This window comes from Haliotis asinina, chromosome 14 (genome assembly GCF_037392515.1).
Source record: "Haliotis asinina isolate JCU_RB_2024 chromosome 14, JCU_Hal_asi_v2, whole genome shotgun sequence".
In the NCBI taxonomy this organism is placed as follows: Eukaryota; Metazoa; Mollusca; class Gastropoda; order Lepetellida; family Haliotidae; genus Haliotis; species Haliotis asinina.
Genome location: NC_090293.1, coordinates 7,665,920 through 7,679,759, shown reverse-complemented (window position 1 = coordinate 7,679,759; position 13,840 = coordinate 7,665,920). Strand labels below are relative to the sequence as shown.

At 41.8% G+C, this 13,840-nt stretch overlaps 1 protein-coding gene across 1 annotated transcript in view; it reads left to right on the top strand.

Annotated features, from left to right (window-relative positions):
- The window catches only part of LOC137262058 (sushi, von Willebrand factor type A, EGF and pentraxin domain-containing protein 1-like), a 35,702-nt gene extending 23,031 nt beyond the window's left edge, over positions 1-12,671 (top strand). The window contains exons 14-26 of the mRNA XM_067799846.1: positions 309-470; positions 1,168-1,369; positions 1,670-1,836; positions 3,062-3,154; positions 3,483-3,713; positions 4,312-4,482; positions 5,962-6,246; positions 7,005-7,181; positions 8,077-8,232; positions 9,189-9,266; positions 9,663-9,695; positions 11,896-12,058; positions 12,524-12,671. Of these exons, the coding sequence (XP_067655947.1) occupies positions 309-470; positions 1,168-1,369; positions 1,670-1,836; positions 3,062-3,154; positions 3,483-3,713; positions 4,312-4,482; positions 5,962-6,246; positions 7,005-7,181; positions 8,077-8,232; positions 9,189-9,266; positions 9,663-9,695; positions 11,896-12,058; positions 12,524-12,671 (2,066 nt within the window). The remainder of the gene's footprint in view (positions 1-308; positions 471-1,167; positions 1,370-1,669; positions 1,837-3,061; positions 3,155-3,482; positions 3,714-4,311; positions 4,483-5,961; positions 6,247-7,004; positions 7,182-8,076; positions 8,233-9,188; positions 9,267-9,662; positions 9,696-11,895; positions 12,059-12,523) is intronic.
- Positions 12,672-13,840: the final 1,169 nt, after the last annotated feature.

Sequence of the window (13,840 nt, the reverse complement as noted above, 5' to 3'; positions counted from 1 at the left end):
AACTTGGGATATAGGACTGGTTCCTGTTTGCCTTTGAGATTGTAAGGAACACCAGCGAGTTCCGTTTCACGCCAATATTAGCAAATATTCCAGCAATATCACGGCGAGGTACTCCATAAATGGGTTTCACACGTAGTACTCATACCGGGAATCGAACCAGGATCGTTGACCTGACGAGTGAACGCTTTCATTACAAGGCTACTCCATCGCCCCACACCAAGATGAATGACAGGCAAGTAACCATAGGAATCACCAACAGCTTGATGTGCTACTCTTGCAATACCCGTTACTGGTGACATTCATTTCAGCTGAATGTCAAGCAGGCACCTTCTCTGCTGAGGGCGTGGAACCATGCATGCCATGCGAGGAAGGGTACTTCCAGCCAGCAAGTGGAGGAAAATCATGTCGGCAGTGTCCTGGTGGTAAATCAACTATGTTCCAGGGATCCAAGCATGGATCTGACTGTGAAGGTAAGTAAGTATTTATGTAGTCACCGTCACATGCAGTGTTATTGTTAAGTCAAAATATGTATGTTGCGAAATACATGCTAGTAATTCTTCTGAAACATTTGTTTGTCTGTTCGTACGTTGGTGATAGTGTTTGTTTGGGACTGTTTGTTTTCTGTTTAACGCCCCCACTCAGCAATGTTCTAGCTATATGGCGTCTGTCTGTAAGTAATCGAGTCTGGACCAGACAACCCAGTGATCAACATCATGAGCATCTATTTGGGAGACGATGAAATGTGTCAAATAAGTCAATTCTGACCCGCCGATCCCGCTAGTTGGCGCTTACGGCAAGTCTGGGTTGCTGAGGATCAATTCTAACCCGAATCTTTATGGGTCCTTCTGAAACGCTTCCACTTTGATGGAGTGAGTGTGTTAAACTTCACAATCACATCGGCCATTTTCAACCATATTGTGACTAAAACAAGTTTCAAATTTACCAACACATGCATCACGGCAAGAATGCCTTTGTATACATTTCATGCTGTTCTTTCGAATGCAAACTGTGCTACTTGTTATGAGAAGATGAGAGCTAGATGAACATCAGAACACCACACAGATCTATATTCCAATCATAATGTTTTCCTTCAACAATATCTCACGCCTGGCAGAACATAATACATACCAATAGTTGTTCTGTAACCTATATCGTAATTATTTGCAGATTTCGACCTGTCGTTCTCCATGGGAGGCAGTGCACGTGATGCAGTTGACCTTGACATTGACACCCATGTGACTGGTTTCGTGCTATCATTCTGGTTGAAGTTGTCGTCATCCGGGCAGTCTGACATCTTGACCTTAACATCCCGGAACACCATACACTGCCACGTAGACGAGGACGGGAAGTTTGTGGTTCATTCTGAAAGGTGAGGTCAGTTAACGATATGTATCTTATTGCTTGCGTAAGGCTGAAGAATGACATTCACGTCGATACTTCACACTCATACCTCACCTCCTTACTTTACAAGAGCCAATTTTAGCCCTACTCCCGTGAAGATCCAAGTTTGAATTGATCTTCAGTTACCCTTGCTAGTCAAAAGAGGTGACTAACGGCGTAAAACTAAACTCACTCACTTATTCGCTTGCCAGTTTGGCAAAATGTTCATATAATCCGCTTTTGAATGGAATCATGTTTACATTTATTCTCGTTATGTGTTTATTTTTAGAAATGCGGGTATACAGAAAAACATCACTTCCGACCGATGGGTGTTCGTCCACATTGAGGTCACAGACGAATCATTTGCCGTCACCGTCGATGGCGAGACATCGACTCAGCAGAGCTTTGATGGCGATGCCGTTGTTCTTGAAGAATCGCTCGACATACAGTTAGGAGGTACAGTTAGAACCATTTTCATAATCGCCAATATTTCACTGGTTTATGTATAGATTTTCCTTCTCCGCTCAGGAACTTGTGCAACCCCTACCGCTGCCTTGCAGTGCAGCAGAGCTAAGAGTGAGGCATCTTACTTCACACATAAATGTCGCTGGAGGTGCATTGCAATTCACCCCTCTGCCAATAGCAACTCAGTCGGCACTTCGTGGTAGTTCCTTTTTCATCTCGAATAACATTAACTGACGCATGATGCACGGAAAGTACGGATGTTTTGCTAATGGAAATCGATGGAAATGGAGATAACTCTAAATCCTTTTTCCTTGTGTCGTCCGCAAAGTCTATATATCTATTTAGTCTAGTCTAGTCTAGTCTAGTCTAACTATCGATTTGACTCTATTTCCAATAGATAAATAAATACCTAAGACAATACCTACGGGAAAAAACATGAAGATGCAAGATTCGGAGGCTCAGAGAACATATGCAAACATCGAGGGTACCTCAACCCATGGTCCCCGCGTGACCAGTGAACAACTTATAATATCTGAGCGCTCATTGGTTGGATTTCTTCGCACTGCAGTGACTGGTTCTTTACTGGCTCAAAAAGACTATTATCTACATTAGATGTAGGTGATAACATTGGTAAAGTAGCAGGGGCATAGAACGTTCATGGATTTAGAGGATGGACCATATAAAGTTTCTCAAATCAGTGCTTGGTGTGTCATAATCCCGTGATCGTTATTTGAATAGCAGATTAGTCCGAAATAAGATTATTTTGTAAATTGACCATGCCAATTTACGAGCATTTCTTCATTGTAGTAAACGTCCAACAGCTATGTACGTGTGTCAATTTAGGGCATTTTCTCTACCACATGACGCGGGTGGTGTAACTGTGTAGAACTCTGTGCCACCAGAAATAAGACTACATTTTTGTAACATATGTCATATTTGGGATTTCACTTTCTCCGTAAAGTACAAATTCCACTGTTTAAGTGGATGTCGCGGTGGCTGAGCGGGCTAGGCGACTGACTTTGTGTGCTGGCGACTAGGTGCCTGACTCTGAGGGTGCGGGTTCGCATCCCCGATGGGACTCAACCAAATAAAGTACTAGAATTTGTATGTTACTGAGAAAGTGAAATTCCAAAATATGACATATGTTGCATTTGACCACTTTCTAAATGGCATCGTGTAATCATACATTTTTGTAACGTACTGTTCACATCCTCAGGAGATGGTTTCGAGGGTAGCTTCCACCAAGTCAATATATGGAGCGAGGAAGAAGCTCCCGAATCAGACACTCAACACACGTGCTCATACGTTCGTACAGGGGACATACTGTCATGGACTAGATTGGCGAAAGTACGACTATTAGACGGATCCCTGCAAACACCAAGCATCTGTGATGGTACGTCCGAGTCACGAAGCTCTGTGTGTGCGAGCGTGCGTGTGTGCGTGTGTGCGTGCTGGGTCACAGGCTTCATAATTTAAGTCTGTGTCATTGAAATGAACAATTTAATGGGGGTTTGTCACTGAAAAGAGAACGTTGGACGTAAGTCATCAGAAGTTCAAGGATAAATGTCTACACGCACACCTCCGATTATGATTACTGCCTGCTATGTTGTAAACTAGTATATACTGCTGCTTCTCAGACACAGACGAATGCCAGACTTCACCATGCCTTCATGGAACCTGCACAGATGGCCTGAATACCCATTTTTGTGACTGCGAAGAAGGTTACACGGGGGATAACTGCGACAGTGACGTGGATGACTGTCAATTCACCATGTGCGAGAACGGAGCGACCTGTAAAGACAGAGTTCGAAACTACACGTGTGTCTGTACGCCTGGATTCACAGGCCAGTTTTGCAACGACGCTATTGGTAAGAACTTGTGTGTATTATGAAATATTTTGATTTGATCAGTGTGACATATATTTTCCCACATAATTGTCTTCATTGGCATAAAATTGGCTACGTGATGGTGACCTAATTCGCTCTGCAGAAATAAGTTTTCGTGGGTTCTTATGATTTTTCGAAATTTGTCACAAAGTACCCTTGCCACTTCAGCCTTTTTTCCAAATGTTTCAGTTTGGTTTTTGTTTTGTTTCTTGTTTTGTTAAGATGCATGATAGTTAAAGAATTCGCTCGTCACGCAGAAGACCCAGGTTCGATTACTCACATGGTTTGCAATATGCGTGTAACCCATTTCCGGTGACCCCCTCCGTGATGTTGCTGGAATATTGCTAGAAGCGGCGTGAAATAATACTCACTCACTCGTTTTAAGCGTGCACGCCAACACATACGGCCAAGGGTATGGTGTGACAACCATAAAAACGGAATCTGGCGATTCTGGGATTCAAACTCAGTACGCATTGATTCAATTTCGTGTTCCGAACTTCCCACGCTACTAGTTCGAGTCCCATACGCTAAAACAGGTCTTTTGGGATACATTTCACATGTGTGTGCCTGTTCGTTTCAGTGAATGGAGGATGGGGCGAGTGGAGTCAATGGTCGGAGTGTTCAAAGTCGTGCGGGGGTGGAAGAAGGACGCGAGACCGACGTTGTGACAGCCCCACCCCCTACAACGGGGGCACACCCTGTGAGGGAGAACCCAGTGAAACTGAGAGATGTTCTCCAACCAGCTGCCCTGGTAGAGTGTTACACAGTCGTGCCCTTTGGTTGAAGCCATTTTGACATCTCCGAGTAGCTATACCAACAGGAACTTTCGAACAAAATCTCTTCTTTATAATTTTTCCCAGTAATTCAGCGTTACGTTATGTCAGCTAAAATAGTGGAAGATGTTCGTTATTTCTAATGTCGATGTGTTCAGTAAAGCTATCGTGCATCTATTTATACAGATAATTTATTATAGACCTCCTTAGGATTTCATCCGATGAATATTTGCAAGCACAACAATAAGTTATGCGGATTCTAATGTCTTATACGTTTTGTACGTTGACGTTCATTTTGACTGGTACCCCATTCATTCATTCATTCGTTCGTTCGTTCGTTCGTTCATTTGTTCATTCATTCGGTGTTCAGATTCTGATATAAGCCCCCTAATGCCATCGTATTAACATTAGAAGTGCAAGACTGTTTTTGTTTTGAGTCTGAGTTTTATTTGTCTCCTTCAGAGTGCGCGCGGTTAGTTGCACCCGACCATGGTACCCTGAACTGTGAAGAGTCCGCAGGCTTACTGAGGTGTCACGTGAGCTGTATGGAAGGGTACGATTTCGAAACCGAACCACGTGACCTCTACCAATGTGGTGACGTCACGGGTCACGAATGGAACTTCCGGTCAGATGGACCGGACAACACGTCCCTCCCAAGATGTTTGAGTGAGTGGTGTCCTACCAGACTGACCATTACTCAATGACTGCCATTCTGTTTAGGAATCAGATATATTCTAGACTTCGCCTACTATGCCATCACATTACAGGACTGCGTCCAATAACCATTCAACCCAAGCTTAACGAGATCGGGTGGTCAGGCTCGTTGTCTTGTTTGTTGCATATCACCGTATCACATACCTAGGTCGATGGTCAGAATGTCAGTCACTGTCTGGACCAGGTTCTATTATTTACAGACAGGAATGTTGCAATACGGCATTAAACAACAAACAAAACAAAAGAACATGTAAACTGAAGAATATTATTTATCATGTCGAGTCCCGGAAGCTTACCAACCCAGGACCCAGGAGTAAAGAAAACCAACGGTGAACCGTTGATTGGTTGATTTTCTTCGTTGTAAAGTCCTTGGTAAAATAGTTTTCATTTGAAACTATAAACGTAATCAAAGCTTTGGGTTTTGTATAAAATGCAATACTACTTAATAACCTTTTCTTATTATAGCACCTTAAAAATGGCACTTTCCTTTGTTCAACCGTGGCTGCAGTGATATGTCGTCGGTAATATGTGGGGACCTCAATCATAGTATAGAGGCGCAGACCTACCGCCAGCAGAGAGCCACCACGTAACAGAGAGTTACCTAGTCACAAATCAAGGAACACCCACACTGCTAACATGCATTGTAATCTACTTGGAATTAGATGCCTATTGTGAAATCAGCGGCAATAACCTTTAAAAGGGGGGTATATAAATCAAACGTGTATTCCGATCTTTTCTAACAGAGGTAGACCCTCCTAAAGAGATGGTGATAACCTTTAACGCCGGATATGGCGATCTCTACTGTGATGCCAACGTCGATGACGTCATTTCCTTGGTGAACAACTCTGCAAAGCGAGTGGCTGACAGTCTTCCATGTGCCAAACTAGGCATCTGCTTAGTCAAAGCCACGGGTGTCCAGAACTGCGAGAGTGGAGGGAGACAGAAGCGGCACACGGCCAAGCCTACCGTCGCATTCACCGTCACAGTGGCCAACACACCTGGATCAAGTGAGGAGTTAGATGTTGTCAGTACACTTGATCTGTACATGTATTATTACCATTTAAATAAATCAGAAGATTTCTGACTACTTGATATAACTGCATATGACATGGTATTCATAAAGTTTTACGCTTAGCGTTAATCCTTCGTATCCTGTTCCATTATATGGGGAATCGAACCCGGGTCTTCGGCGTGACGTGCGACCACTGTAACAACTAGGCTACTCCACCACTCGACTCTCTTGGAGGTTTTAGCTATTACAATCACGAAAGGTTCATTTTATCGTTTTTTAAAAGTAAAGAACATGTTATTCCTTATCTATGTATAGGAAACAGATTGGACGTGAAGATATATCATAAACTGATGCATTATTTGAAATAACAAGTATCTTGAATCAGTTTTAGCCTCCACATATCGGTCGATAATTTCGGCCTGCTACAGTCATCATGAGGAAAACAGCATACCATTTCAGGATTATACTACTGAAATAAAGTACCTGTGCATTATTTATGTTATGCCATGTTTAATGCAAATAATATAATAACATGATTTGAGGTGATTTCCTTAATCGCAGAACAATATCGAAATCTGTATGATTTAACACGTGACATCGTGACTCCCCCTTGAAGAGAGTCAAAAATCAGTTCACAAATTCAGTATCGTGTGTGTCCACCATCGGCGTTGATGCAGGCTTACCGGGACGGTGATCGGATTATACCGGATTATACAAAAATGCCCCAAAACGTTATGAAGCCAAGCTAAATCACATTGTTTTTACCGCTTCCAGGTGTCCAATCAAGCATGCGTCAGCTGAATGGTGCTTTGATCCATCTCAAAGACGCTGCGAAGAAAGGCAAGTTCACGGTGTACGTGGACGAGAAGAAACACGACTTGTCCGGCGAACCTCGGGTCACGGCAGGGGTCACGTGTAAGGAGGGGTTCACGAGAGTAGATACACACTGCAGTAAGTCTACAAAAGAGTTATTGTTTCACTGAAATTCCTTATGTGCATCTATATTGACAGGAGTTTGAACATTCATTGAATGAAAATGTTAGTTTTGTGCAGTGTCTATCGGGAAAGGCAGATAAACGTCAAAGTAATAGAGGGGTATAACGCGGTATTAGCGGAACCGCGGTATTAGTGGAACCGCGGTATTTTGCCTTCGGTTCGGGATACTGTAATGCAATTTAAAAAATCGATATTTTTTTGCTTTCGTACAGTTCTTATAACTAGTCATGAAATGAAAGTTTTGTTCATTCAAAATAAAAGATTATGTTTATTTTTCTCATATGTTATTAAACAATGTACGGTTTGGCTCTTGTCAATTTTTTGCATGATATAATCACATCGCATAGACCGAACCGATGAGGACCTAACCGAAGGCCTTCTACCTCAATACGTATCTAAGGCCTTCTACCTCAATACGTATCTAAGGCCTTGTACCTTGTACATATCTTACAGTCGACACGGCATTCAGTTTCACACCTAATTCCAACAATATACTGTGCACACCAGTATTGTTTTATTTGTTGTGTTACGTGGTACCCAGCAGTATTCCAGCTGTATACAATGTATGGAAAATGAAAACCTTTACAATTTCAATTGACACTGAACCAGACACTCCAGTGATCAACATTATGAGCATCGATGATGTGTATTCAGTAAGTGAATTGCCTTAAGCAATATTCCAGCAATATCACAGCTGGGAACACCATAAACGGGCTTCACACATTGTGTCCAGGTGGGGAACTGAACCCTGGTCTTCGGCGAGATGAGCGAACGCTTTAACCACTTGACTATCCCCCTGTCCCTATGGTGCATTCAGTGTAATGGGATAATGTCTGCCATCTACCCTCAGTTCCGTGCGCTCCGGGGACATTCTATCACCACGGGTACTGTGAGAAGTGTGGGAGGGGCAGCTACCAGCCCTTGGAGTCCGAGCTGACCTGTCACGACTGTCCGGCGGGGGTTACCACAGCCGGTCGGGGTGCGACATCCGCGGAGGAGTGTTCCGGTATGTGAATACAACGTGCCAGGCCCCGATTTCTTGAAATAAATTTAAGTTTTTACTCAGTCAGAGTTTGACATTTCCAAAAAAGCTGAATTATTAGCTCAACTGTATTTTCTTAAACCAAATACCCAGCAACTTAATTAATCTATCTACCAAACTCAAATAGTCACTATGTTTGAGATTGATATTGATTTCAGTTGATTCTGGAAAATGCATTTTCCCGCGTGTTCTCAAATTGGAGTAGCTCTACCTTAACGTTTGTTTCGGGAAATTGAGCCCTGAACATATTTTACCGCCAACGTTGATAACTGGGAGATTACCTTTGTTTCGGAAGACGGAGTGCACAAGTACAGGCTTGCGTGATACATTCCATTGTAGCGTCACAGGTTACCAGACTTATAAATCTAAGAAAGTAACTTGTCCTGACTACCTTTCCACTTGCCCTGTTTCCATGGCATAATCATGATGATAAAATTATGAAAGAATATATCAACATGGCATTTGATAGGGGTGGAACGGTATACCTTGCTATCAGTGGAACCGCGGTGTTTTGATTTCGGTTCGGTATGCCGTAATGAAATTTTAAAAAATATGTATTTTCGGTTTTCGTATATTTCTTCTAACTAGTCATGATATGACGGTTTTGCTCATTCAAAATAACAAAGATTATGGTAATATGTCTCACATGTTATTAAACAATGTATGACTTGGCTCTTGTCAGTTTTCTCGACTCATGTTTATTCATTTAATATTTAAACACATGAACAGATTGTCATTGGGTTTATGTTAATTAGGTGTTCCAAAGACGAACATACATTTATATGTCTTTGTGTATTCTAACAGTATTATCGTTACTGAAAGTAGAAAGTAGACAAAAAAAGATCTCAGATTAAACTGATGCACTCTAACTTATTTATTTTATCGTGAGATATAACTACAGTTTCTTACTTTGATTCTAGTGACCTGTGACCCCGGACACTACATGAAGGACAAGGACTGTCGTCCTTGCCCTCAAGGAGAGTATCAGAGTGAGAAAGGTAAAACGTCGTGTCACCAATGTCCCAAAGGGAAGACAACTCTTCGCGATGGCGCTACTAACGATAAAGAATGTCAAGGTGAATAAATGAGAAAACTAATCTTGAGTCATAAAAGCGGACTTTTTATAGTAACACAACACTTTCGAGATCCTTGTTACAAAGCATTTTCTTCTGATATGGGCGATAATTGTACTATTGTATTTTCTGTAAATCTGTTTGCCAGAACTCCTGTCATTTCGATATATATTTACGTAAAGAGTTCCAATATTTCTTTTCCAATGTTTTCGGAGGCAGTTCCCTAAGTTGACAAAGGTGATCAATACACAGCTTGATTAGAATAAATTTAGGTTCTTTTTAGTTTTCACAAACCGTAAAAAGTAGCAATCTTGTTTTCAGCATCAGAAACACCCCCTGACAAAGAAGGACCAGGTAATATATATGACCTAGTTGTGCTACAACTGACCTTCAAAGTGTGGTGGAAATGGTCAACGATGTACTTGCAATGATATTCATAAACACATACATCCACCTGTCCGTATTACAAGTGTGTTGCATGATATTTGTTTTCCTCAAGATGACATCGTCCTCAGAATTCCGTGTTCACATCTGTTAATTTTAATTTTCCAACACACACGAGAACCTGTTGACGGGTGAGGTAACCCCCAAGGCAAGGACATGGGCACCTATTTGAGCGAAGTCCATTATAGTTGAAGCCGTATATATTTCAAATAAGACAATGTTCCATTCTTCAGGTTCGCCATTATATAAGGAGGCCCACTCTGTACTTTTGTGTAAGCAACTGGTCACAAAATACCGTTATTTCTTTAGTTTTTATCACAAATATATATTTTAGCACTTGTCCATAATACTGAAAGTAAATGCCAATTTCTGTCGTACTCCGGGGTAATTCGCAAGAACCACTGGAATATCCTGGGGATAGTGCATGTGTACCAATATGTGACTCCTGGTTATATAAATTCTTCGAAAAAAGTAAACGCACAGGCGAAGAAGTAAATCGATTAAGCCTGATCATAGATAATAGAAATGCGGTTTACACAGTGTGTGTGCGTGCGTGCGTGCGTGCGTGCGCCTTAGTTCAGTTTACTCACTTCAGTACCTGTTGACACCACCCCTTGCAGCCGCAATTGCTGGACAACGCCTTAGACGGGATTGCACAAGTAGTTGGATATTTGCTTGGTGAATTCTTCGCCATTTCTCCCACAACGCGTTGGCATGGGTGTGAGGACGATGGTGACGTTTACGAGCGTCGATCGGTTTAAAATCAGGCGACGGAAGGCAAGGGAAGGACACTGACGTTTGCACTGGCGAGGTACCTGTTGCACGGGCTGTGTGAGGTCGACCATCGCGTTGAAACAGCTCCCTCTCCCCGTGTTGGAAATGGCTCTCACTCACCAAATCTGCCCGCCAGTCTACCGTAGTTCGGCGTACTACGTTCGTGTCGACGTCGATAGAAACGCTGTCTCCCATCTCGTCTTTGCAGGAGAAAATGCGATTCATCGCTGAACCAAACGCGTCACTGATTCCTCACGCCTGTACCCTACCATTGAACACGTCGTAGTCGGTGTAGTTGTTTCAGGTCCAGTGCTCGAATTCCCACTTCTATCAGATATCTGATGGGTTGCTCAGCAATTTTTCGAAGGCCAGACACCTGGCCAGTGTCCGTCGCTGTAGGCAACGGTAATAGTGTCCGGTTCATACGATTATTACATATCACATTCTTATAACCAAGTTCATTTTGTCAGTACGTCTTGCTTCAGCATGCGTTTCATTAGTCCGTGAACTTTTTACAGCATATATTATGTAATTCATGCATATTTTCAGGTTAAGAATGAAGACTTTTATGGATATCAACTTCTTTATGTGAGAACACATCGTTTCGGAGTTAATGCTTACTCCTTCATCAGGAGTAAGCATTAACTCCGAAACGTTGTGTTCTCACATAAAGAAGTTGATATCCATAAAAATCTTCATTCTTATGTATTTTCACTTCTAAATGACATTCAAAGAATTATTTTCAGGTTGTCCTTAATATTACCAGCATGGCATCTCACGCTAATGAAGAACCAGTGACCATATGTTTATGGGCTTTGTACCTCGCATTGCATTGTTAAATGTTACGATTTGCTTGGATCTGCTGAGCGTTGGTTCTAATCCCGTACTTGCTATGACTTTGGCTGTTGGTGTGTCAGCACCACATATACTTGCACGTTGATTTACTGTGTTCTGAGATCATGCACCTGTTATGCGTCGTAACATAAACAAAATTAACTAATTTGAAATTGAAAAAACATGTTAGACAAAAATGTAGTCGCGAAGCGTGTCCGTTCAAATAGGAATCAACCGTTTGGTTTTCAATGCTCTAACAAACGCCTTGTCTTTGTGAAATCCTTCAAAGGCATTTAAAACTTCTTCTAGTAATACACGACAGATCTTTTGGATAGCAACGTATTTACAGTCAGAGAGAAACAAGTGTTGGTATCCACACGAGTTGTCTTGCATTGTCTTTAGTGTGTTAGTAAACATCTGTTTATTGTGGAAGAAATAAGAGAGCTCCTGAACTTGGGCAGATCTCAAATTCGTAAGGTACGTCGCGTGATTCACATTTCAGCTGACAAGAGCCCTGACGGTGACGAAGCGAAAGTAAGTCAACCCCACTTGGAAATACCGATTATCATCCAAACAAGGAAGTTCCCCGTCGGCATCGTCATCGGCGCTGTCGGCGTCGGCTGTCTCTGTGTAACGGCATTCGTCCTCATCGTGTGCAAAATCAGGTAAGTTGTTAAATCCAAGTCCAGATCGTGTCAGATCTTGAAATGAAGAATTCTTTCCAGGCGCCTTTTGATTTTTTTTCATACCCATGTAAAAACAATGACAATTTTTTTCTGGGTCTCAGTCAGTCTAGATGGTTAGGCGGACACTTGATTATTTACAGACCTGGGCCCACTTGCACAAAGCGATCTTAGCGCTACAACTATCTTAAGCCTATACCGGAGAATGGGAGTTACAATCATTGTAGTGCTAAGATTGCTTTGTGCAAGTGGGCCCTGACCCGTTTCAAAAAGCTGTCGTAGCGCTTTGACTGCAGTACCTCCTAAACTGTAAAACAGATTACGAGCGTAGCGTGACGATAGTTTTGTGAAACGGGGCCCACGATGTTATGTTTTGAACTGCCTTGTGCAGCGTTAAGCAACAAAACATATCTTCCCTGAGTGTTTTTATCCTCTTCCTTCCTCCAGACACAACCGTTTCAACAAGATCAGGGTGAAGGAAATGGAATCTCAGCTGCAGGCCATTGCCCGGGCCGTCACCTACATCACCGTCCCCATCACCGGGATCCAGCCCAACAAGGTGATGCTGCAGCCGGGACATAAGAAGGACATCTAGCTTCGCCCTTCACCTGGTATCACGCAAGGATGTCTGCACTCTAGGTCTTGGAGGGTATACTCCACAGAATGTGATGACAAGGATTGTGACATTGATGTTATATACTGGACAAAAATAGTAAGGGAAATATGTAATTCTTGAAATTATTAATAGTGATATATTTACACACACTAGTAAGATATCAATCATACAAATACCAATATCCCTAACTTATTTTGTCCAGTATATGTATTGGCAATTTACGTGGCCTTACCACTGCATGCATGATGGCTTGGTGGAACACCTGACACTCAAATTATATATATATGCCGCTATGTCTTTGTAATATAGATGTTGTTACAATCAGTATTCTTGTTTTTCTGTCACGAGGATGTGAATACTTTGCATTTTGAAATTATCATAGTCCCATCTATTTCTAGCATTAATGAATGGATAATTAAATATTCCACAATATTTTCAGAATATGTTTCAGGGCGTTTGGGTGTATCGCCAACGTACTGTAACATTGATGAAGGCCGGATAAAACCATAATCACACTTTTGACATTTGAACTTTAAAGACTGAACATGTGAAAACTAGAATCTCACATTGGTGTATGGTCCTTTCTCTTGAAGTCTGAACACCATATTTCCTTGTGAACTGTGCTGAGAAATTTCTCTCAGCTTGTGGGTACATGTAGGTGGCATGCTCTTGCAGGAACTGCTTGTGTTATACTTTGACTTGCAGCAAATCCTCATACCCACCTGCAGTATTTCATGTTCTCATACATATAATAGCAATGTCACTGTAATCAACACAGACTACCACTACATATGCTGAATTTTATAATGGCTTGTTTCCTTTCTTAATCTACACATACAGAATACATGATGAGAAGACCCACATCTGTGAAGAACAAATTTATCCATCACTTTTTTGGATGGACCAGAAAGTGGATGTAAGAAATGCACAAACTGACAGGAATGTTTTGGCATATACAGTGTATTTTGCATAAGTTTGTTATCAACAAGTATATAACAAGTTTGTTGTTAAGGTGTTATCTATGCTGAATTACAGATCCTCTAAGACATTTGCTTATCAAAATCTGGAATTGTTCTGCTGGAGCCAATAACACCAAATCTATGTATTTAGCTGTCCAAATCAACTTGGAACATGTTTCAATGCTCTGT